This window comes from Lagenorhynchus albirostris, chromosome 10 (genome assembly GCF_949774975.1).
Source record: "Lagenorhynchus albirostris chromosome 10, mLagAlb1.1, whole genome shotgun sequence".
In the NCBI taxonomy this organism is placed as follows: Eukaryota; Metazoa; Chordata; class Mammalia; order Artiodactyla; family Delphinidae; genus Lagenorhynchus; species Lagenorhynchus albirostris.
In genome coordinates this window covers 14,700,865-14,725,888 of record NC_083104.1, presented here as the reverse complement: position 1 = coordinate 14,725,888, position 25,024 = coordinate 14,700,865, and the positions used below count along the sequence as shown (strand labels likewise).

General features: G+C 35.1%; 1 protein-coding gene across 4 annotated transcripts in view; it reads left to right on the top strand.

Moving 5' to 3' along the window:
• The window catches only part of CNTN6 (contactin 6), a 142,876-nt gene that overhangs the window by 80,465 nt on the left and 37,387 nt on the right, over positions 1–25,024 (top strand). For all 4 annotated transcript variants that reach the window (XM_060163884.1, XM_060163885.1, XM_060163883.1 and 1 more), the window contains one exon: positions 20,011–20,138. In XM_060163884.1, the coding sequence (XP_060019867.1) occupies positions 20,011–20,138 (128 nt within the window). The remainder of the gene's footprint in view (positions 1–20,010; positions 20,139–25,024) is intronic.

The window sequence follows — 25,024 nt, the reverse complement described above, 5'->3', positions numbered from 1 at the left end:
ATGAAATTAATTACCCTAGGAGACAGAGGCCTAGTCCATTGTCCAAATTTTATAGAGCCAGATCCTAATCTCAAACACAGAACACTGAGTCTTAGTACACAGATTTTAATGCCACATCAGCCTGATTATTTTATCTAAATAGCAAAACAAATGTAATTCCTATCCTTTCATACTCTGTTAAACCACGATACAACTGTATACACAGGAAGATTAAAAGAATCAGGTACAGAAAACAGTTTAAATGATTCCAAGTAGGAACAGTTTTTAGTTCTTGACCTTGGAAATATCTACATGGGGAAATGTACGTTTTTAGTCTGTTATAAAACTCCTATACCATCCTGTCTACTTTGAAATTTCATTGTTGCTACACTTGCTTTCAATAAAGTGTAACTATCTAGAGATGGTTGAAAGGACTCTAAAGAAGCCTATTCAAAGTAATCTTACTGTATGCCCTACTTATAAAAATGGTGGCAATATATATTTTTTGACAATTTCTTCCAGTCTTACAAGAATCAGACAGCGTATATCACATAGCTAATGCAAAGCTTAGAATTGATGCCAAATCTGCCATCTCTGTTTCCAGATCTTTTCCTCTCTGCAAATAATGCAGAACATACTCAAACTCTTTATTTTCTGAAAGCTATTGTCACGTGGTTTTACCAAATTTCATGTGTTGATAATTCAGATCAAGCAACATTTCTGAATATGGTGTTTCTTATTGGCCTGTGTGTCACAAAGTTTTGACTATTTTAAGAGTTACATCTTTACAAGTGTCTATATTTGTGGCTGGCTGTCAGAAGAGAAAAAGTTTTACTCCAACTAAAAATAGGCAGATGGCATTACAGAGCCCTAAGGCTGCCTGGTTTCCTGCCAGGAATCTATAGTCATACTCCATCTACCTCTTTCTTTTTGGAGTTACCAGTCATTTAGAAACAACACCTAAACTGAAGAGAAGCAATGGTGGTATGTTCCTGTGGAAGAAACTGGGATGTATTATAGAGTCCCTTGCTGGGAATCAGAAAACCAGGATTCTAGTCTCAGTTCTGTCATTGACGAGTGGCCTGAGTTTGGGTAAAATCACTAGCCTACTGTTTTTTTCATTGAGGTCACTGTTTCCTGGACTTATTTAAGATGAAATAATATGAAAACAACTTTCAGAAATACTAAGCATGCTACCCATGCAATGACTGCCAGAACAGAGATTATATGTTAGAAATCAATGCAAAACATTAGCCTGGCAGGTTGAAATTGCAGATTCTATCATTCTCATACTCATAGTTTTATACATGTTTTAGCGATTTGTTCAGGTGACCAAGTGATTGAGCCAAACATGGTGATTGCTGTGAATTGTCAAAACAGCTAAAATGATCTGTTTACATGGATTCAGAGGTTACAGAGGGCCCTGGCATCTAGATTTAAGCATCCCGAGAGTACTAGGCACCACTCATTAACTCACCATTATGGGCCCAGCACCCAGAACAAACCTGGAACATAACAGATGTCCAATGAATATTTTCTACTTTGCTAAATCAATGAAAGTTAAAATTTACTTTGTTTTGTGTCTACCTGAATTAAGAGATTTTGCAGTTAAACCAAAAACATATTTAATAATTAACAGACCAATGATGTGTTCATTCATTCATTCTGTAAAGATCTGATGAGCAAAAATTATACCCCAAATACTATACTAGGTTCTGTAGGTAATTTTTAAGTAGCCAACTACATGATACATAATATGCCTTCATAAGAAAGTGTTTTGTTTTTAAGTTATTTGGAGTCAAAGATCTGAGTTCTGGTATGAACTCTACTTCTCACTAAGTTGATAACTTCTGGCAAGTCCTTTAACTTCAATGGTTCTCAGTTGATTTGTTTGAAAAATAGAGAAAATAATACTTGTCTCACCCTTGGAGTTGTATGAGACTCAAATGACATAGCATGTGTGAAAATGATGGGTGATCTGTATACACTGTTACCATTGGGTGCATTTACTGCTGTTATCCTAACCTTTATGCAAATCCAAGTTACACATTCTTACCTCCACCAGCCAAGGGAAAAACCACAGACTTCACCACAGGAAGTCAAGATGAATACAGATTAAGCTTATCTGTGCAAGGCATTCTGAGGCAACTGAAGGAATCAATTCCACATCTGCTAAATTTGATTAATCGCTTCTTTTTTGCCTTGTGGATCCACTTAGCAAGTGAACTGACAGAAATCAAAGGCCTAGATTTATCTCCTTATACCCAGTGACTGCTAGCTACCTGTTCAGGGGTCACCTCATGAATTTAATAGAAAACGCAGGAAATGTGAACCTGCTGGGAAGACAGCTCAAAACGTCCTCTGAAGGGCAGCATTCAGTAAGACGCCTAAATCACCTGAGATCTTGTCCGAGTGGGAACACAAGCTCTGAACAACAAAAACAAAGAGATGGACAGACTTTTTTTCCTATTATTGAAAGAATAATAATTGAATTAATAGGTAACCCATCACATTGCTTCTTCACTTCCCTAAAAAAATCCACCACATTTCTCCGTCATTTCATAAAATGAAGTAAAATAAAATCCAGCTATATGTTAGACTAATTGTCATTAATAATTAAAATAACCATTTTAAGCACCTCCATATGACAGGCAGTATACCAGGCTTTTCATATATCTCAAAAAACTAAAGCACACTTTTTTCATATTTAGATACATTTCTGAAGGACATAGTTGCCACAGAGCATACGGTTATGTTTGTACCACTTTTACCCTGGTAATCTCAAAGAGCTGAATACAAACTACACTTTGAAATTCACAGAGAATCAAACTCATTCAGTCATAGAGATTCTACCCCTACCCCTGAGCAGTTGGTTTCAGGATGTGATCATATTCCACAGACTTGAAATAAGAGGACTGTTGGATTTTTTGGAAGCAATTTCATTACATCTTTCAACCCAGATACATATATATATATATATATATATATATATATATATATATATACTTCTAAATAGATCTTATCAAATCCTGGATTTTGTGCCTTATCCTACAATAATGACACCATTAAAACCTGCGTGGCCCTGGGCACTTCATAAAATGGTGTACCCTGTGGGAACATAATGAACCCATTAGATGGCATGGAATCTAGTAGTGATGCTTATTCAATAGTTTTGCCTTCAATCCCCCAATTTAGTGGGCCCAATCCATTTCCATCTGCATGGCACTTCAACTTCCAAGACCTCCCTCTTAGACACAATAGTACCTTGTGGGAAAAGGCCAGGGGAAGAAGAGTAGAGACAGGAAGCAGAAATGAGAGAGAAGGAGATGAGGAGAAACAAGGATGAGATGTCATTCTCTGTGCCAAGAGATAATTGATCGTTATTGAGCAAGTCACTTGATCTTTCTTTTCTTCATGGGTAAAAAACACTTGGGAGAACCTATTTGAAAGCCCTTAGCACAGTGACACAGAATAAGAAAAAAAGAGTCTGTCTTCATTCTTCTCCTTGCTAAGCTACCTGGACAAAGTAGTTCCTTTAGTTACAGAGCCTGTTGCCCAACACTTAGCTATCATTCCACTTTCTCCTTGGAGCCTTTTCACAGCCATCTTACCCTGTGGGGCATCAGCTAATGGGAGTCTGGCTGCCTGGTTGTAAGGAAGCTGATTATATGATGCTCCCTCCCTATTTGACACTTCTCTATGCATTTTTCAATAACTGCTTTCTAAATCACCACTATTCCTTCTTTTTTTAAACCTTTACCCCCAAGCGCTCAATCTTAATAAAATATCCCCTCCACACGTTTTTTTTTTAATGCAACTTTAGCCAGAATGTAGCAATTGGTAAGCAGGATTTCCTAGCCCTTCCTCCTTGCAGAGCTTCCTAATGGAACAAGCAAATAAACCTAATTTTATTTTGTATCACCAACTACTTAATATAATAGTGCTTAGTACATTAGGTGGCATGAGTATCAAATAGGCAAATGAACCATATGTTCCCATGTTTAAGGAAGAATGACAGTCTGCATAATGCCAGGCTTATTACAATCTCCCTTCTGTGCTGCTTCTTTGTAATAAAATTTTAAATCGTTCATACTCAACTCCTGAAAGCCTTGTTAAGGCGAGCCTTTCCAAGGGAACACATGCTGAAGATGTCAAGAGCCATCTGATAACTCTTGCCTGTGTCAAGCAAAGACGTAACAAGCTAAAATCCTAAGTGTGCCCCTGTCAGTCTTGCCCTATTTTTTTCCTCTTGCCATCCAATCTTCCTTTCTTTATCCCCATTGGCCTCCACTGGCCTGAAGCACTGACCCTTTAGCACATGCCTGCAGAGCCACCTACCTGACATGGTCTGAAAAAGCTCCAGTTCATTAAAGATGTAAAGCCTGTCTTTAAACCCAGCCTGCCCAGCTGGGTGTGTGCTGTTTTACACTGCTGCCTTAGTTAGACTATCATTGCTTTAGTTCTCTATTTAAAATGTTTTAATGATGGGTAATAACATCCTGTGGTTTTAAGCCAAGGGCAAATACGGCAAAGCAAAGAAGTTCCACAAATAAATAGCATCTTATAAATTCTTGTACTATAAGCTATCACTGAAAATGCATAAGCTTCATCATAGAGTTACCATGAATTCACTGGCTACATTGGTAGATTTCATTATCATGCATAAGATTTTCGTGCATAAGATTTCAAGATCATGCATGATTATGCATAAGAACCTTGTGAAAAATGCAGATCCCAGAGCTGCATTCAAGATTTTGAGTTAGTGGGTAAGAAGGGCTGAGAAATCTGCACTTTTACAAATTCACTCTCTCTGCTCCCAAGTAAAGCTGAGACTGTTCAATACCACCTAGAGTAACACTGATTTGGTGCAAATGTATCATTTTAAAAATAGAAACTTTGCTTCATCCTCTTTCCCCTAAGAACTCTGCTTCCTGTACTAACATGCTCAGCTCCTCATCTTATCTCATTGCTGAGGAGATGTAAGTCCACAGTTCAGTTACTTTTTGAAAGTATGAATATAATTGGCCTTCGAATGGTGTCAACTTACTTAAGTGCTTGTTTCTAATTTCTGAGTGACATTTATATCTTCCAAAGTTTACGTAAGTATTCAACAGCAATAATTTTATAGACAGAAAAGGTCAGTTATCAGTGCAATTTATACAAATGACCTTTCATTCTTGGTTTGACTTTGGCAGAAAAAAGTGATCACTTGATATGCTTAAAGTATAATGTTCCTCATTTGGAAAGAAAATGGTTGCTTGACAAGTGTTTGTTACACCCACCCTTTTTTAGAGATACTGGTGGGCATACAGAAAGTAAATAAATAGAAATAGATAGAAATAGAATTTTTGTCTTGGTAGAAATTATGATCCAGCTGAAGAAATAAAAGCCAGACCAATTATGTGACAGTGAGTCTTGTTAACATTTTCAAAATGAAGAGTGAGGCTGTCAGAGCATTTTTTTTAAGTCACTGGCTATTATTTCCCTATATCTTTTTTTTTCTTTTTTTCAACAGTAGAATTGAAAAGCATTTCCAAATGAAATTTATGCAAGAGCTCATTTCATAAAACAAGTAAAACTGAACTAATCTGGCTAATGTCCTGGAGGGAGAATCAGAGCCCCTCTCTAAACCCTCATCACTTTTCAGCCACAAGCAGCCCGTGGAGTGCCCTAAGAATCCCCTGGATCTCCTGAGAGCATAGCTGGAGAATTACTGAGTTCGAGTGACAAATCTGATACTCAAGTGTAACTTGTCAAACCATTCACTTATTTATAAGCACAACTGCAAACCAATTGACAGTCCGTGTAGAAGATTCTAGGTTTATAAATTTGAATGAGCCCAGAATCTTGCGGAGGAAGCAGGCAGGTCAACAGCTCCAGTGCAGTGGGGCATGTGTCACCACAGACAGAAGATGGTGTAGAGACTCACGAAGACAGCTTACAGGAGGAGAGAAAGGCCTCAGCAGGTTGGAGGTAACTGACCTGGTGCTTGAAGGGTAAGTAGGAAAATTTCCTACATGAGGAATGTAGGAGGAGCAGGTTTACTGTGTGGCAGCTTTAACCCATAGTTAGCTTCATACTTGATGCCACTTCGAAGATTTAGATTTAGACTTCCCTTCCTCAGTACAGGATATATTTCATCCATGATTTCTCTAAGTAGAGAATCAAATTATTTTATGAGCAATCCAAAAGTTGACTCCTTGAGTACTCAAGGGATGCTTAGATATACTTAATTACATACAGTTTTCATTCTATCTCAGATCAAATTAACCACTATAGCCAGAAATCTACCCTTCTCATAGTTGACCCTGACCCTCATCATATATAATAACAATAATAATATCCACTAATATCCTACCTACAATGGGCAGTATATTAAAATGTTAGATACAACAATTCACTTAATTTTTACAAGATACCTATGGAGGTTATCATTTATTTATACTTTTTAGATGGGTTAAAACTAAGGCTTAGAGAAGTCAGGCATCATGTCCACAGTCACACAGATAGTAAATGATAGAAAGGCATTCAATTCCAGGAAGCTCTGATTTCAAAGCCATGTGTAATATTAAACACTACACTGTAGGTTTTTAATTAGCTTTTGAAGTAGTATAGTGTCCATCTGTGGATCTAAATGCAGACTGTCATACTGTACACATTATTTGTTCCTCATTTTTTCCAGTTAGACAAAAATTCTTCTGAAAACTGTGATATATACACTCAAATTCTATTTTTATATTAATAAAAGGTACAGGATAAGTCCGTAAGTTGTCAATGTACTGAAAGATGGAGTCAATTCACATCAATAAAATAAAATAATTCAGTCCTCTTAGTGGCTTAGCATCCTGCATCTACAACGTTCAAATGACTGGATTTTCAATGTAACATACAATATAATTTTTGGTGACATATAAGACACAGATATGCAAATTCAACAAACAGGGATAAACTCCCTAAGCTCCATAAAGGACTTGATCTGATATGAAATTATGTGTTATAATTAAGAAGAAAGAATTAGCAGACTAGGAGGCACATCCAAGTTGACCTCCCATTCTCAGCCAGTTTGTTAGTTTTGTAAAGATTCTGAGGAGTACAATAATTCAGTAGCCAAAGGGGATCTAGAATTGGAAATCCCACTAGCATCCATCACTTTCAAAACTACCCACGTTCAAGATAGCAAGGGGAGGCATTTCTGAGATACACATATTCTGAAATCACTGAATTACAAAGCTGGAGTGAAAGGGGTAATAATCATGAATGTTCCAGCCCAATTCCCTCACTTTTTATATCTGAGGGAAAACAAAGACCTCGAGGATAAAGTTACTAGTTTAAGTTCACCTGGCTGTGTTTGAATCTCATTCACCTATCTCAAAGTAAGCTGCAGATACAGCTTTACATCTGCAAAATTTCAAAGCCTTGAGGAAAATCACACAATAGGCTCATCATCATAAACATAATGAAAGTGTAGCCAAAATGTCCTTGCAATGTTCAAACTTCTCCATTCTGTTTTGCACAACTCTCTCCCATTGTGTTTTCAATCGGTTTGCCTCCAGTTATTTTGGGAGCATACTTTTCAAGATATTTCTTTTAAGTCCTATTTTCACATCTTTTTTGTACATTTGCTAACTTTATAATTTCCTATCTTTTCTTTTGATTTGCTTGGGCTGTAAGGCATGTTAGCATATGAATCTGTTTTAATTCCCTTTTGTGTTTTCTCAGGCATCCTAAAATACTGCAGCAAATGCAGACACTTTTCTTTATCTTTCCCTTCTTCTACTGAACAGCTAAATATTCCTCTTAGGGATCTTTCACTGGATTAATTTAGCTAAGCTCTCCATCTGATGCAGTTTTGTTAATGTTAAATCACACTTCCTTCACATTTTATGGGAATCAGCCTAGCAGCACACTCTTTGGCATGCCATCGAAATAAAGACACATCATGACACCAAATAATTATGTTATTTAGCAAAGGTTCTTATCTGGCATCTCCTAATTTATGTCACAAATCAGTTGCCCTGAAACTGTTTTTGCATTGTATGTCAGCCACTACAAAGCCGTTGCTTAAATTATTTGTGTATATTAAAGAAGGAGTCACATTTTGATGAATTCTAAGGTCTGAATAACTGATGCTTGATTTCTGCTTTGGAGTTTAGAACAGTTGAACCAAAGGCTTAACTCTGAAACATCTGGCTGTTCACACCAGTAATTATGCATTAGGCATAAAATGCAACCATAGAAACCAGGAATTTTTAAAAAATTAGACACTGGGAGCAGTGATGTTTTTATTTCTATGCAAATTAAAATGTGTTTGAGTCCATTTTTAATCTCCAGGTAATACTTCTAAACAATCCTTTGCTAGTTAAACCCTCTCACTTAACTGTATAATGACCCTCAAATCATTTTTGATTAATCAGTTCATGACAAACATATCTTTAGCTATTTAATCTGATTAATATTCCTTTAGTCCATTACAAGTAGTAAGAAAAAAGGGCATGCAGCCATGCATGCTGTGTTTTTCCCCTAGGCACCTGAGAAAACCGTATTTTCTGACAAAACATAGCAAAATTGAATTTATTTGTGCTACCGATTGGTGATGCCACACCATGTAGGTTTTTAGTTTGTTTACTTTTACTACTCCACTCACATCCCATTATACATATAAATTTAAACACACTGTGCCTGATGTTACTCAATACAAGAGACCAAAGGAACACTGTTACTTCTTTGGAGCTAGGGAAGAGGCTAAGAAAATACAAAGGATTTAATAACTGTATTTTCTGTAAATTAACTAAATAATTAGGAACCCCCCAACAGGGTCCATATTACCATAATAATTAAAAAAATATTAAGTACTTTATTAAAACTTTAGTTTCATGATTGGAACTATATAAAAGAATGATTAAAATATGCTCTATATCCTTTTAGCAAGGATAAGCAAGCCTTGTCCTTGCTAAGACTGATTTGAATGTATTTCTTTACCTCAATTCTTGTCCTACTTTATATGGCATCAGCAAACGAACTGAAAGTCACTTAGCTAAATAAGCATCATGTTTATATTTTTAACTAGCTTTTACTTTTTTTAAAAATAAATTTATTTATTTTATTTATTTTATTTTTGGCTGCATTGGGTCTTTGTTGCTGTGCACGGGCTTTCTCTAGTTGTAGCGAGCAGGGGCTACTCTGCGGTGCACGGGCTTCTCATTGCGGTGGCTTCTCTTGTTGCAGACCATGGGCTCTAGGCACATGGGCTTCAGGTGTGGCACACAGGCTCAGTAGTTGTAGCTCATGGGCTCTAGAGCGCAGGCTCAGTAGTTGTGGCACATGGGCTTAGTTGCTCCGTGGCATGTGGGATCTTCCCGGACCAGAGGTACAACCCGTTTCCCCTGCACTGGCAGGAGGATTCTTAACCACTGCACCACCAGGGAAGCCCTAGCTTTTACTTTTAAACAAAGAAATTATTCGCCTGAGTGATTTTCGGTAAGTTTACTGAATTTATTGGTAATGGTAATAAATATACATCTGCACCTATAAAGAGAAGACTAAAGGTTTTGTGGCATATACAAACAGAAAACACGTATTTATTTAGTACCTATGAATTATAGGTATTGGTGAAAAATACAAAACACATAAAGAAGAACAGCTACCGTTTGGGATTACTCATTATCCTCTAAGCTTATCTCAGCATTTTTAATACATTTAAAAAATTTGATTCTCAAAACAAACTGATGTTATTACTACTGTTATTCCCATTTACATAGAAATTTTTATAGAAAGCAAGCAAGTGCTTCCAAAGGAACAGAGCCAACAAGAGAGAGCCAGAACACAAAGCAAAAGCAAGCTGACTTCAGAGTTCATGGTCTTAAAACCCCTATATCACTTGACACCTATATCACTTAAGCAAAAAAACCTTAGCTTTTACAGTCTATTTAGAGAGTGAAAACTTGTCTAAAAAGAAAATTATGACAAAGGAGCAAAGGCAATACAACGAAGCAAAGACAGTCTTTTCAACAAATGGTGCTGAAGCAACTGGACAGCCACATGCAAAAAAAAAAGAAAAAAAAGAATTTAGACACAGACCTTACACCCTTCACCAAAACAAAACAAAACAAAACAAAACTCAGAATGGATCACAGACCTAAATGTAGAACAAAAAACTGTAAAACTCCTAGAAGATAACATAAGATAACTCCTAGATGACCTTGGGTAAGGCCATGACTTTATAGATACAATATCAAAATCCGATCCATGAAGGAAAGACATAATAACCTGGACTTCCTTAAAATAAAAAAAAACAAAAAACTTCTGCTCTGTGAAAGACAATGTCAACAGAACGAGAAGTCAAGCCACAGACTGGGAAAGAAGAATATGTGCAAAATACACATCTGATAAAAGATTGTTATCTAAAATATGCCAAGAACTCTTTAAACTCAAGAATAAGAAAACCAACAACTCCATTAAAAAATGGGCAAAAGACCTTAACATACACCTCACCAAGTAAGATATACAGATGGCAAATACACATTTGAAAAGATGTTCCACAGCATATGTCATCAGGAAAATGTAAATTAAAACGAGATACCACTACACACCTATTAGAATGGCCAAAATCTGGAAGACTAACACCAAATGCTGACAAGGATATGGAGCAACGAGAACTCTCATTCATTGCTGATGGGAATGCAGAATGGTACAGCCACTTTGGAAGACAGTTTGGCAGTTTCTTACAAAACTAAATATATGGGCTTCCCTGGTGGCGCAGTGGTTGACAGTCCGCCTGCCCATGCAGGGGACACGGGTTCATGCCCCGGTCTGGGAAGATCCCACATGCCGCGGAGCGGCTGGGCCTGTGAGCCATTGCCGCTGAGCCTGCGCATCCGGAGCCTGTGCTCCACAATGGGAGAGGCCACAACAGTGAGAGGCCCACGTACTGAAAAAAAAACAAAAAAACAAAAAAACTAAACATACTCTTATCATACAATACAGATATTGTACTCTTTAATGTTCACCCAAAGGACTTGAAAACTTATGTCCACACAAAAACCTGCACACTATATAGTTTATAGCATCTTTATTCATAATTGCCCCAAATTGGAAGCAACCAAGAGATTCCTCAGTAGGCAAATGGATAAACTGGTATATCCAGGCAATGGAATATTATTCGGTGCTAAAAAGAAATGAGCTAACAGGCCATGAAAAGACATGGAAGAATCTTAAATACATATTACTAACTAAAAGAAGCCAATCTGAAAGGTGATTGCAACTATATGACATTCTGGAAAAGGCGAAACTTTGGAGACAGTAAAAAGATCAGTAGTTGCCAAGGGCTGGAGGAGATAAGAATAAACAGGTGGAACACAGAGAATTTCTAGTTCAGTGGAAATATTTTGTATGATATTATAATAATAGATACATGTTATTATATATGTTCCCAAACCCAAAGAATGCACAACACCAAGGGTGAACTGTAAAGTAAACTATGGTCTTTGACTATGACTCGTCAGTGTATGTTCATCAGTTGTAACAAATGTACCATTCAGGTGGGGAATGTTGGCAACAAGGGAGGCTATGCATATGTGCGGGTACATAGGAAATCTACCTTTCTCTCAATTTTTCTGTGAACCTAAAACTGCTGTAAAAAAAAAGTCTTAAAGGAAAGTTCAAACTACAAGGCAACATAATGATTCAGATAATGATTCAGTAGAAATCAGGATCAGAAGACCTGCATCCTTGCTGTAGCTAAGTAAGTTATTAAACCTCCCTGCATATGAGTTTATTTATTTTTTAAAAATAAAATATCTTAGTTCCCTGACCAGGGATCGAACCTATGGACCCCTTCAGTGGAAGTGCAGAATCCTAACCACTGGATCACCAAGGAATTCCCCATATCCGTTTACTGATGTGGGACAAAACTGTTAATTTTTAATATTTGGGGAGACAGAGGGAGTACTGTGAACTGCAGTGTTTGAGAGGACGGGTGTGATAGAGAAAGCTACATATCTTACTACAGTTTCCCTAGGACACAAAACTAAGAGTGAAGCAGGTTAATACAGGCAGCAATGCAGGATCATATCTTATTACACTAGCCACTGACTCACTTTAAGCCAAGGGACACACAACAGGTAGGCTGGCATCAGTTAGTCATATAGACTGTCTCCAGACAGAAACTACTTGGGAATAAAAAGACTTTGGAAGGAAAGAAAATGGGATTTATCTGCTGGCTGCTCCTTTGCCAGCGGGGTTGTATTATCTGGACCTTTGGCAGCCAATGGAACAAAGAGAAGCTGAGGAGACACATAAGGTGTGTCTGAAACGGTGAAAATCAAAGTAGGCTTGGGAGGATGGATGGAATTCAGACAAGTGGATTGGAGTGTAAATCTTCTGCTAGATACTTGGGGAAGAGACTCTAGGCTTTCATCTGGCAAGTTTCTGAAGGATGTGCTCTAACAAATATTTGCAAATTATGAACATTTGTTTTCTCTTTGGGAGTTACACAACTCTTTACTGAAAAGAATATTTGTGCTCTTTCCTAACAGGCAGACAAAATAAAAGATAACATATTTAAGAATTCCTTCCAAAAATTTTGTTGAATTTTCTGGTATGTGTTTCCCCTTGTTTAGAACTGATTAAAGATAAAAAGTGTATTGTTCTTTGCAGAAGATGATCTACACCATTTAGTAGAGAGACTAGATTTTATTTTCTGTGCCCATTCAGTCATCTCTGTCTTGAGATAGCACTTCATTTTTATTGTCTCTATGTTTTTATCTTTTTTGTTATCTCTTTTTTTGGGTTATCTGTTGAGTTTTTTACTACTCTGATGATTTTATAAGGAATAATAAAATACATTTTAATAATCCAGTGATTAAACCTTTAAATGTTCCCTGTACAGAGGTGTGAGATATTTTCTGTATATAACTGCCATAGAGCTGTTTACAATTATTGATATAAAAAGATAGAAAAAGAACCTTTACTTTGATTTAAATGAGGAAGCTTACGTACTTGTTTGTAGATCACTTTTTGTAGCTTGTTAAAATAAGGAATTTTTAAAAGATAGCTTATTAAATTACAGTGAGATAAGCATAGATATTATACCTTAACTATGCCAATCAGGTGCTAAAATTATTAAAATGTAATGTCAATATTTGATCTAAAATGGATTCCAGGAAGGTAAAGTGATACAGACACTATGGAGAACAGTATGGAGGTTCCTTAAAAAACTAAAAATAGAACTACCATACGACCCAGCAATCCCACTACTGGGCATATACCCTGAGAAAACCATAATTCACAAAGAGTCATGTACCACAATGTTCACTGCAGCTCTATTTACAATAGGTAGGACATGGAAGCAACCTAAGTGTCCATCAAAAGATGAATGGATAAACAAGATGTGGCACATATATACAATGGAATATTACTCAGCCATAAAAAGAAACGAAATTGAGTTATTTGTGGTGAGGTGGATGGACCTAGAGTCTGTCATACAGAGTGAAGTAAGTCAGAAAGAGAAAGACAAATACCGTATGCTAACACATATATATGGAATTTAAGAAAAAAAAAAGGTCATGAAGAACCGAGGGGTAAGACAGGAATAAAGACACAGACCTACTAGAGAACGGACTTGAGGATATGGGGAGGGGGAAGGGTGAGCTGTGACAAAGCGAGAGAGAGGCATGGACATATATACACTACCAAACGTGAGGTAGATAGCTAGTGGGAAGCAGCCGCATAGCACAGGGAGATCAGCTCAGTGCTTTGTGACCGCCTGTAGGGGTGGGATAGGGAGGGTGGGAGGGAGGGAGATGCAAGAGGGAAGAGATATGGGAACATATGTATATGTATAACTGATTCACTTTGTTATAAAGCAGAATCTAACACACCATTGTAAGGCAATTATACTCCAATAAAGTTGTTAAAAAAATAAAAAATAAAATAAAATAAAAAATAAAATGGATTCCAGTGCGACATTTTACCTAAAACCTAAATTGTGCAGAGCCAAAATTTATACATAGTTTCCTACTTCTTATCTAACTCATTTTAATCCAATCTATTTTACATTTTCTAGATATCAGTAAAATTAAACTGTCAATTAAAATTTCATGGTCTACAGTATTATCTTTAGACAGAAGTGGAAGCAATACTCCAGTTAATAATCTAACTATAAAAATAGAAGTATTGCTCTAGTTTCAGCAATATGAAATTGCAGTTGTCCAATGTCCTAATTTCTCTGAGTTTAAGAAATTTAGCTATTCCTAATCTTCTATGTCCTCAAATTTTGTGTTAGGCTATGGTTAATAACTAAACAAAAAAAAATCAGAGTCTTCCTCACTTGGTATTCATATGGGGTCCACGTAATATAGATCTGTTTTTTCTCTATGTAGGTAAATCAAAATTTGGACATACGTTAGATTAGTTGTAGTGATAAACTAGATGTGGATGCTAATATCTATTGTATTTATGAAGCTTGTAATGAATTGGTATCATGTCCAACTTAGGAAAGCAAGGGTAAAAATATTCGACATTAGTCTTGAGACTAATTCCTTAGAATGACACAAAATTTGACACACATGTTCCAGGTAAAAGACTCCTATGAGTTCACTTGATGTCGTAGTCTATCTTCCTGATGTTTTATTCACAATAGCTCATCAAGTAGAAGGCAAAGGGTATGAAAGTAGAAGGCAACTAGTTAAGGCATCCATTACTTTTGTTTCTGCTTTATGCTACTAACGTTCCCTGACAGTGGGAAGATTGAAATGTTGGATGTTCAATCACACTACATAGTCTGCCTTCAACTTATCAGTTAACCTTGAAATGTTTACATATGTTGGTGGCTCAGTTTTCTACATTTTCTGTTTTCTAATGTGACTATAAAATCTCCCAATGTCACTTGACTGTCAGACACAGCTTGTAGTTCTGAATTTCCACCATTTTAATGCCCAAATGCAATTAGAAGAATAGCGTGATATGTTACAAATGCTAACTACTAATTTTTCTATTGTTGAATGGTCATAATATATCTATACATGTAAATGTCTTTAAATTCTAATTATTATGTAACATTTTAAATGCAATGCCTTAATTTGTGATTTAATCATCTGAATAGAATACTAAGCTTTGGTAATTTGGGGGAAATTTTTCTATTTGATTGTGTGAACAGGTGAAATATTCTAATTAAGTGGATATTTGAGAATAGACACCAGAGAGGAACAGTGTTATCACTGAACTGTGAAATGATTATAGAGGAAGAGTTAAAGTGCAAACATACATACACCGTAAGTCAAGTGTTAGAACTTGGTGACACCAAGGACTGATAACCATATTGTAGTTAAAGCCACAAACATACTGCTGAGTCCAGTCAGATGAAAGCGTTTTTTAAGACATCAGGCAGGAGTAAGAATCAAAGTGAGAATTGAAAATGCTGGTCCAACTCATGGAGAAGAGCAAAGACCAAAAACCAGAATCAGCAAAGAATAAGAATAAGATTAATAGCTAGCATTTAATTAATTCAATTCTTATGACAACCCTATTTCCATTTCTAAAATAAAAATGAGAGCAAGGCGGATCGGAAAGATTGACTCCACAAGTACAGACACGAAGTGGCATGAATTCAACGAAGGGTCTTAGGCAGTGAAACGTAACGCTGGGAAAAATCTTCTGGCATTCGGCTCCTTTCAAAAAGCCTGGCATATACCTCTCAGGTCCCTTTGTTCAAACTGAATTGTGACAAAACACTTCCTTCTTTCCCTGTTGTTACTGCTCATGGAGTTACAGAAGTGTTTACATTCTTTGGCAGAATGAGAAAATGTTTCATTAAAAACCTACTTATTGATGGCTAACCAGGAGTAGGGCACAGACAGGGCTGAGCATTTTAAAGAGTTTATATCATTTACTCCTCATGACTCAGTGACACAGGTAATATTAATATCCCCATGTTACAGATGAGAAAGCTGAAGACTTTTGCACAGTTGAGTAACTTGGACCCAGTAATACAAATATTAAATATTAAGGCTCAGATTCAGTCACAAGCAGTTGACCCCAAACTCCACTTTTGCTAATAACTGTACTACATTATTGCATAGGACAGTATAACAGAAGAAGAAAAATAATCCTTAGTATTAATATTGCCATCATTATTACCTCATGTTTATGGTTAAAACTCTCCTATAGTAGGGTAGATCAAACTTGCCTTTAAGATTTCACAAACGTTTAGCACTCTGAGGAAATGTGCATATATGCACACACACAAATGTTCCATAACATTTTGGGGAGTTACTGGATTCCCTGAAGGTCAGATTATAAACCTCCATATTAAAGATCATTCTATGCAAATACAATTATATATATATGTTATATGTGCCCAAATTTGTGCTCTAAGTAACTATATTATTAGTAAATTATATTTTGTAAACTTGAAGTGAAAGAGCCCTTCTTAAAATAAGTGCTTCCTGGTGTAAAGAGAAAGCCATGGTTGGAATCTTGGTGCTACACTACCGAGTGTGTACCTTAAGGTACCCACTTCTTTCCATGCCTCCCTTTCCTAACTTGTAAAATGGGAATGATAACAATAGTACGCCCAGAGGTTTACTTAATAAGTCAATGAATTGACATTTATTATACACTTAGTAGAGGACTTGTGCAGAGTCAGTTTACAATAATAGTTCACAACCTGCTTGTGTTTTGACCAATGAGTTTAGTCGTGAAAAAGAATATCCTCGATACTAACATTCTCTATTTCTTACATACCTATTGTAATATCTAACATAGTCCCTGGAACACAATAGGTATTTAATAAATATTTGCTGAATAAATTTAGAAGGAAAAAAAGTTTAGCATTGTTCTATTTGCAATCAGACTTAAAATTGCTATTAAATTTTTAGAAGCCTTACCATATTCCATGGTACCAGATATTTTCATATATGCTTTTATGATCTATTGTCTATTAGCAGTGTAATCTCAGCATTAAGTGCTAATTTAAATGTATATCTGTATTATATGTAATCAATCACTTCACTGTCTTTTGCTTTCTTCTCTGTAACTTATATTCTGTTTGCTAATTATTTATGCAAATTTCCATTTTTATCACCAGAGTGTTTTCTCAGTTTTTCAGTTAGCCGAGCATATCTATACTTGTGGCTGTGATTTGTTTTTAAATACCAGAGTCTTGTATGAATAAAGACAACATTTTAATGTACTTTATTAATATATCCTTTCGAACCCTCCAGGTACTATTTTAAAATATCTTTTAGAATATTTCAAAAGAAGGATAGAAAAAGTCGGTTTTTATCTTTCCCTATGAATGTTACCAAAACTATCAATTAAAATGTTCCAGTAAATTTTTACATGTGCATCCTTCCCTATCTGAAAATGTCAATTGCTCAGTTTTCTTAATACAGTTTGATGTTAATTGGGTGTTATTTCTTTTTTTTCTTTTAATAATTTCTACTAAGCTGCGTTTTGATATGTGAGAGAACTGGAAATTCTCACTTTTCTTTAATAGTTTTTAATTATTCTGCATAAATTTAGTGTTATGATTAGATAGTCTGAGACCATCTACACTGTTAAAGATTAAGTTTTCTTTTTATATTTTAACATCTCTTATTAATGAAAAAATAGTAAGTTGAAATATTCATACCATTTATTATGTTATAAAATCTCTAATTATAGTTAAATGTCTGGCTTTCTATATCCTAGGGCACTAGGGAGAATTACTTTTTTAATCATCTAGTTTTAATAAATGATACATTGGCTTGGTTACTAGTTTGGTTATTTTCATAAAACATTTAAATCTAAGATATTTTATTCTTTTGCACATTTTTGCATATTGATCTATGAAAACAAAATGGAGTCTTGCTTAGACATAATCTCTATAGACTAAAGTTTGATTTATAATGAACTGAGCAATGTTCTCCAACTTTGTTGTGCATACTAATTACTGAAAATCATGTTAAAATGCAAAGTTTGATTCAGTAGGTCTGGGATGAGACCACATTTTGAGAAGCAAACACCTAAGACCATCTTATGGGCCTCTAATGATGACTCAGCAGATATTTCTTGAACGTCATAGTCAACATGAAGAATTATTTACTACAAGTGACACAAAGTGATGGCTCTGGAAACAGCATGAGCACTAGAGACAGTTATAATTTTCAATCCATTCTTTGATACTTATTAGCTGCTTAATCTTGAGCAGATTTTAACTTTTCCTAGTCTTAGTCTGTCTTCTTATTATCTGAAGCTTGAGAAATGTCAATTGATTGACTAAGATTTCAAAAGAAATAATCAGTTTCAATGATGACAATCTCAGTTCAATTTAACATACACAATGAGCCTGAAAAGGGTGGTGGACTTAGGGTAATATTAAACCACAGTTTACATGAATTGTCCTTTTCGGAAAGCTAAGTGAAAAATTATGACATATAAACATTGGCATTACTAGCTGGGAAGTTTGTCTGATGGCCTTTAGCTATCAGCAGATACATATTTCTTTAACATTTAAAATGTTTTTTTGCCAAAATTTAATGTTTCTCTGTTGCTTAAAATTCTTAATTATTCCTAAATTCTAGAGGTAAGTGATGTACCCAAATGTTTCTCATATCGACCTCTTCTAACTGAATCAGGTGAAGAATTGTTTTTGGCCAGAAGTTTGCTGCATACTGGAACAGCTTTGTTACTGTGTCAATAGCGGTATGATTCGATTGTTAGTATAAACAGGGATCAAGAAATCTAGACATTTCAGAAATTAAATAAGATGTCAAATGTTCACTGTTCGGGAATACTCCAAGAAAATGACTTAAAAGAAATCTGATTATGTGCCATGGAACATTCTAAACCCAGATGTGGCCCCTTCCACTCACTTGACAACAGAATATGGAACTTGTCACTGATAATAAACCCAACATCATAAGCTGGTTTCACACAAATTGTACTTGGCTGATGTTCTCTGTGTTTCAAATTGGGTAATTAATTATATTAGCTACATTTCCTGTAATACACATATTAGAAACAATGATATGTTTGCAATGAAAGAAATACTGTTTTGTTATTGTTAATGGATGTGACATGCATGCCAACTCTCTTTCCTTTCATTCCTTTAAAACCATTGTCATTACAAATGAGTTTTCACTGCTTATTTTTCTGCAACTCTGACTACCCACTAGTGTTTTTAAAGCTGTGTTTTTAAAAGGTCGTTAATTAAATTTATAAGACGTAAAATCGGGCACATGGTTTTGTTTTGTTTTGTTTTTCATTTTTTGTCTCCTTACTAAAACATTTGATGATGATTTTGTCAAGAAACCAATCTTAGGGGTTCCCTTGTTTACGACAGTGCTCTGATGTTTGCTTTTGACTATTTCTGAGTTTCAGAGAAAATTTCATACGAATCAGTTTTTGAAAGATTGGAACTTCTTAAATTCAGTCTGATTCTTGAAGCCTTCATTCTTTTTACTTCTCTCTTCCTCTTTTTAACGGGACAGGCCACATAACGAGATGGCCTGAGCCCTCTGGCTATGGAACCCCATGGATGGTTCCTTCAACTCACTAGCACAAGCAAATATTGTCATGGTTGAAAACCCTGTTGTTTGGTAGCTGAAAGTCCTGAGTAAAAACTGGTCTATAAAGCTGCAGAGTAAACAATGTGAAAATTGGCTTGCGTTTCTCTAACGCCAAGTTTGGTTTTCACCAGAGTTGATTTTTCAAAATGCATAGTAACTAGTTGTGTTTGTTATTAATCAAGCAAATGGGCATTGTAGCACCAAGCACTCATTTGATTTTTAATGTGCATTGAAATCAGCAATGATAATTCAAGTTACAGCAAAATAATTATCAGTACTGTGTCAGAATAAAAGCAAATGTCATTTATTCTAATATGTGGATTCGCAGATTGCTCACAATTAAAAGCAGTATAATAGGAAAGGAATACATTCATATTAACAAATGCACCCATGGTTTCAGTAATGCTTTAAAATGAAAATAGGTGGTTAAGACTTACCAGTTTTAACGAGCCTTACTTATGTTAATTATACATTTTCTTTTTAGAGTGTTTATCCTGAAGGATGGCAGCCTCAAGATACATAACGTTACCAGGTTGGATGCCGGATCATACACTTGCATAGCTACAAATCAGTTTGGTGTTGCCAAGAACACTGGCAGCCTAGTTGTAAAAGGTATTTTACTGTCTTCATTTGTGCTTGATGAACATTGGAGATATGTATGCATATCATGACCTCTATCACAGTGTCAACCCTGTATTATCATATTGTATATGTGAAAGGTTTGATTTCACATTTTATTTAAGAGTTGTGTTCCCATATTCATTAATAGCATGCTCACTTTGCCAGTGGAATAACATGGTAGATGTGAATACCTTGGCAGTTGAAAAGCTGTCCAGCGGGTAATTAGACAAAACTAAAACTTGAACTAAAAATTTTGGATTTCCACAGATGCCTCAGTGTGGGGAAGCCATGGACATTTTGTTGACGTCAGTGGGTAATATTTTTTTTGTGAAGTTTCCTTCAGAAACTCATTTTGTGTAAAATTTTTACCTGGATGTAAGGCTGCCCAGTGCATAATCAGTTCATTTCTTTCTATAACTCTAAGTACATAATTAGTGAAATGCAGACTCTCTTAGATTCACCTTAATAAGCAGTTCTTTGCAAAGAAAAAATATTAAAACATTAGTGTCCATTTGAGTTATTATTAGATTTCCATCACAGTAAACACATACCCTCACACAACTTCAGATGGTAAAAGTGCATACCTTAGTCTTGAGACTTTTAAACTAGTATCAATCCGAATGTAACTACATATATCACCAAGGGACATAATTAGCATTAGATGCATCTACTCCCCATCTTTGCTACTTTATTGAACCTCAGCTCATAAAACTAGTCTGTTTAGGGGGAGCCAGGTCACTTTTATCATTTTATTGCCTCCTGGATGACAAAAATGACTGTCTTGAAAGACAAGTTTGAGCAGCTACTTAAGCCCAAATGATTAAATTCAGCAATTGATACTTTATCATCATTTCTATTAAAAATGAATAAATACAATAAAAAGTAGTTAGCTGCTATACTTCACCTATCCTTTAAAATGTCTCAAGGAAAATAAACACTCATCTTTATCCCTGGAAGATATTTCTTCCAACTTTATCTCAAGCCTATTATATTATGCCAACAATTGTCTGAAACACTCAGGGGAAATGTAAATGATAGAACTTGTATCAAAATTCAACCAGTGTAGCATAATTTGAAAAACTTCACTTCTTTAAGATTGTATTGTCATCAGGTTTTTAAGACAGGTATGGACTTAATGTTTCAAGGAACGTACTGTAGCTATATTTAATAATAGGGACTTTCTCCAGCAAAGTTTTGGCAATACTCATGTACTGAGGAGTGTGAATGCTTTATGTCTGAAGAACTAACATGTCCATTAAGGAAGAAAAACAGGAGATTACCTTATTTCAAATTAAGAAACTACAGGTGGTATGCACTCATTTTTACTACAGCAGAAGATTAAAATATGGTAGAGGATAAAAAGGCATTGCAGTTAATTCTTACAGGTATGGAGAAATCCAGGAGGAGTTAAAATATGAAATTTTAAGGATGAAGACATTAGTAGTGGAAAAGTAGTTTCTCAAAGAAAGTTTTGGTAGAATACTGGTGATGGGTGAGTAGGACCAATAATTTTCCTGCTAAAATACAATGATGGGGATGCTTTCACCCCAGAGACTAAGAGAAAAAGTTAATAGATTGAGCTAAATGGATAGTTTCTTTTCCTCCAATGTTTCTTTAGCCTTTAGCTAAATGCTGTCTTAATGCTGTCAATTACTAATTAATGGAAGAAAAGTAAAAGGAGAAGACTCACATAAATGTGAGAAACTCAGGAGCAGCTACTAACTTAGCTCTAATTATGGAATTTGGATATTGTAGAGATGAAACATAGCCATGTTTCTTACTAAATAGGTTCCTAATTCTTAAGATAGAATTAAGTTGATATGTATTTTGGGATATTCCATAAAACACACCATAATCCTCAGGCACTCCACTCTGTCTATGAGTAAGAAAATAACTAAGAATGCTCAGTTAAAAAACTGATATATTTTTGCTTATTTCTAGTGTTTTTTTGCTGGAGCTATTGAAACAAAATTATCTCAATCTACATTCCTGGTCAACTTTATCTTTCCTACTCTTTCTTCTTCTGTGGTACATTTCATCTTCTTACAAAGGATATAATTCACTTATTTACATGTATTTTTTCCCCCTATATTTCCCTTCCTCTAGAAAAGAAGCATAAAGAAGGCAGGAACATCACAAATTCTAGTACAGTCCTGGGAACTGTATGTGTTCAATAAATATTTATTGATTGAGTGAAAGGATCTCACCTCATTCCCCTTAGTTCTCAGAGATAATTTCCATCCTGACTTCCTTGCTCTAAAATCTGAAAGTTTTCAATTTTTCAGGGTTTACGCTTGTTAGAATACTTCACAATAAAGAACATCAAAGGCAAATAACAAACTTGTAAATGCTTTCACTTTCCCAATTTTACGGTTTGTAGTTACATAATTCTAATACATAGAGAAACCCACACTCTGAAAGGGGGGACAAATATGAAAATACATGAAAAACTGAAAGACTTCATGCAGAGAACTCACTGTTCTGGTATTTTCAGCATAATACCAGAGGATGATTTACATATGCAAAAAGGGCTTATGTCAATATGCATGAATATCAAGTTATTTTCACTCATTTATATCTAATAATGGGAAGGAAATTGTGTTTGTTATTTTTAACCTTCATGAAATATCCACGTGCCATTTTAAAGGGATTTGGGGATTTCTTGCTTCTTTGCCATTGACAGTAACCATCATATGCAATATAAATAAACATATAGATAATAACACATACATTTTAAAAAAACTATATAAACACAAAACGTGTACGGTATGGATAAAAGCATCTTTAGAAACTTTGCTTTATTACTGATCTGTAATGTATAATCTTTATCAAACTGTGGGATTTTTACACAAATACAGTTCTAAGATAAGTCTATCATTAGCATAGCTTCTTAACTAGACTGCTATCTCTAATTCCCTTTCATGTGGGAATGTTGAAGATATCACTGCCAAAATTATTATTTTACAACCTACAAATTTGAAGCTTTAATGTGAGAAGGAATCATAATACTATGCATTGATTCAAATATTTTCTTGACTATTAAGAGTGTAGCCATTTGGCTGTTTGTTAAGACGATTTAATACTTCTCTGTGTATGTATGTATATGTGTGTGTGCACCTGTGTGTGTGTGTGTGTATGTTTGCATTTTCTTGTCTATAATGTTCATCTGATTGTCATTATACAGTCAAATATAATTTTATTTCTCAAATCAAAATCTTACAGTGACCTTTCTGGTAATAGGGTGGTAAGGAGCAAATGAGAAATTTCAGTAAAGCTGATAAAACAATCATCTTTCTTTGAATTTACTTATCTGCCTCAGTCATGCAAAAAATGTTGTTGTTAGATAACATGTAAAAAGATAATAGTTACAGAACTAAGATATTTTCCAGCTTAGTTTTTAGCTGATATGGCTTATCTGTGTCAAGAGGATTCTGAAGTCATCTGCACTGTATGTTGGAAATTTCTGTTCCACCATGCGACAGGATAAAGCAATTTGTTATTCAACACAGGGAGTGCAATTAGCACCAGCCTTACCAGAGCCCCAGCAGATGCCCAGTGTAATTTGAGGACATGTTCCATAGGCACAGACAGAGAATGGAAAGGAAAGAGAGTTTAAATGTTTTCATTTGTGGGGACTTAGTAAAATTACCATGTGTACATACGCTAAGAGGTGTATGAAAATCACATAAAAGGGGAAATTATTTGATCTGGCATTTGGAAAATTATTAAAAAGCAGAGTAACAGCAGGCTATAAAAATGATCTTGTTTGCAGGCAACATTTGTTTTTGTTTCCCCACTGGAGAAGTTTTGGATGTCCAATTATAGGCCTCATTGCTTCAGCATTATTTTCAACTGAAATGTCGGAACTTGGAAAAGCATATCTAATGTGCAAATTAAGTTTATTGCTGCTCATTTAGTTGTTTATTCTTTGTGATAGAAGTCTTTATTTTATCAGCATGGAGAGTGGCCTATCCATTTTCTCCAGCAGAATGAGGGTGTTCACTAATATGGTTCTACATTTACTAAGAAAAATATCGAGATAGGTAGATAATTGGAGGCTTTGTGGCTTTACACTGCAGTTTAAAAGATTTGAGGTGTTGAGCCCAGCTGTATCCAGAAGCTCAGCTTCACTGAGTAAACCAAAAATACAATTTCACAGAAATGACAAGACACAATGGAATACATCCATCTTTTTGTAGTGGTTGAAGTCTCCCAGTACTGCTAATACCTTTCCTCAAATATTTAATTCTACATTCCAATTTTCTACAAGAATGAATTAAAACATTTAATAGAAAGAAGGCATTGATTTAAAATTTATTAATGGAAGTATTCTTAAGGTGAAAAAATATATAGTGAATTTTTATACTGTCTAGAAATGAAATTTTCTTCCCCCCTCCAGTATTGAAAATAACGCTGAGTTCTTGAGACCAGAATTCCATAATCTCTTCAAGTATAAAGGAGAAAACAAACAAAAAGCTTTCATGTAAGCAAACACAATAATATCAATATTATTTTATCTTCATAACAATTTAATTCATAGTCTTTTAAAAATGTAGCACATATCACTCAGATGAAATTTCCAGGCATGTTAATAAGCAGACTTTTTTCTTTTAAATATATATTATACAATATATAATGTAAAGCATGTTATATATTAATTATAATTAATGAATTATAAGTCTGCACTTTTTTATTATGCAAGAAAATTATCACTGAACCTATTATTGGTTAAAATTTTGCTTTGTTTTATTTATTCTTAACAAAAATAGGGGGTGTATAGCTTGTGCTTTATACCAAATAAAGAGGCCAGACAGATGAGTACATACCACTTCTTAAAGAGATGAAAAGCAGAAACTTTGAAATTAGATTAACTAGTT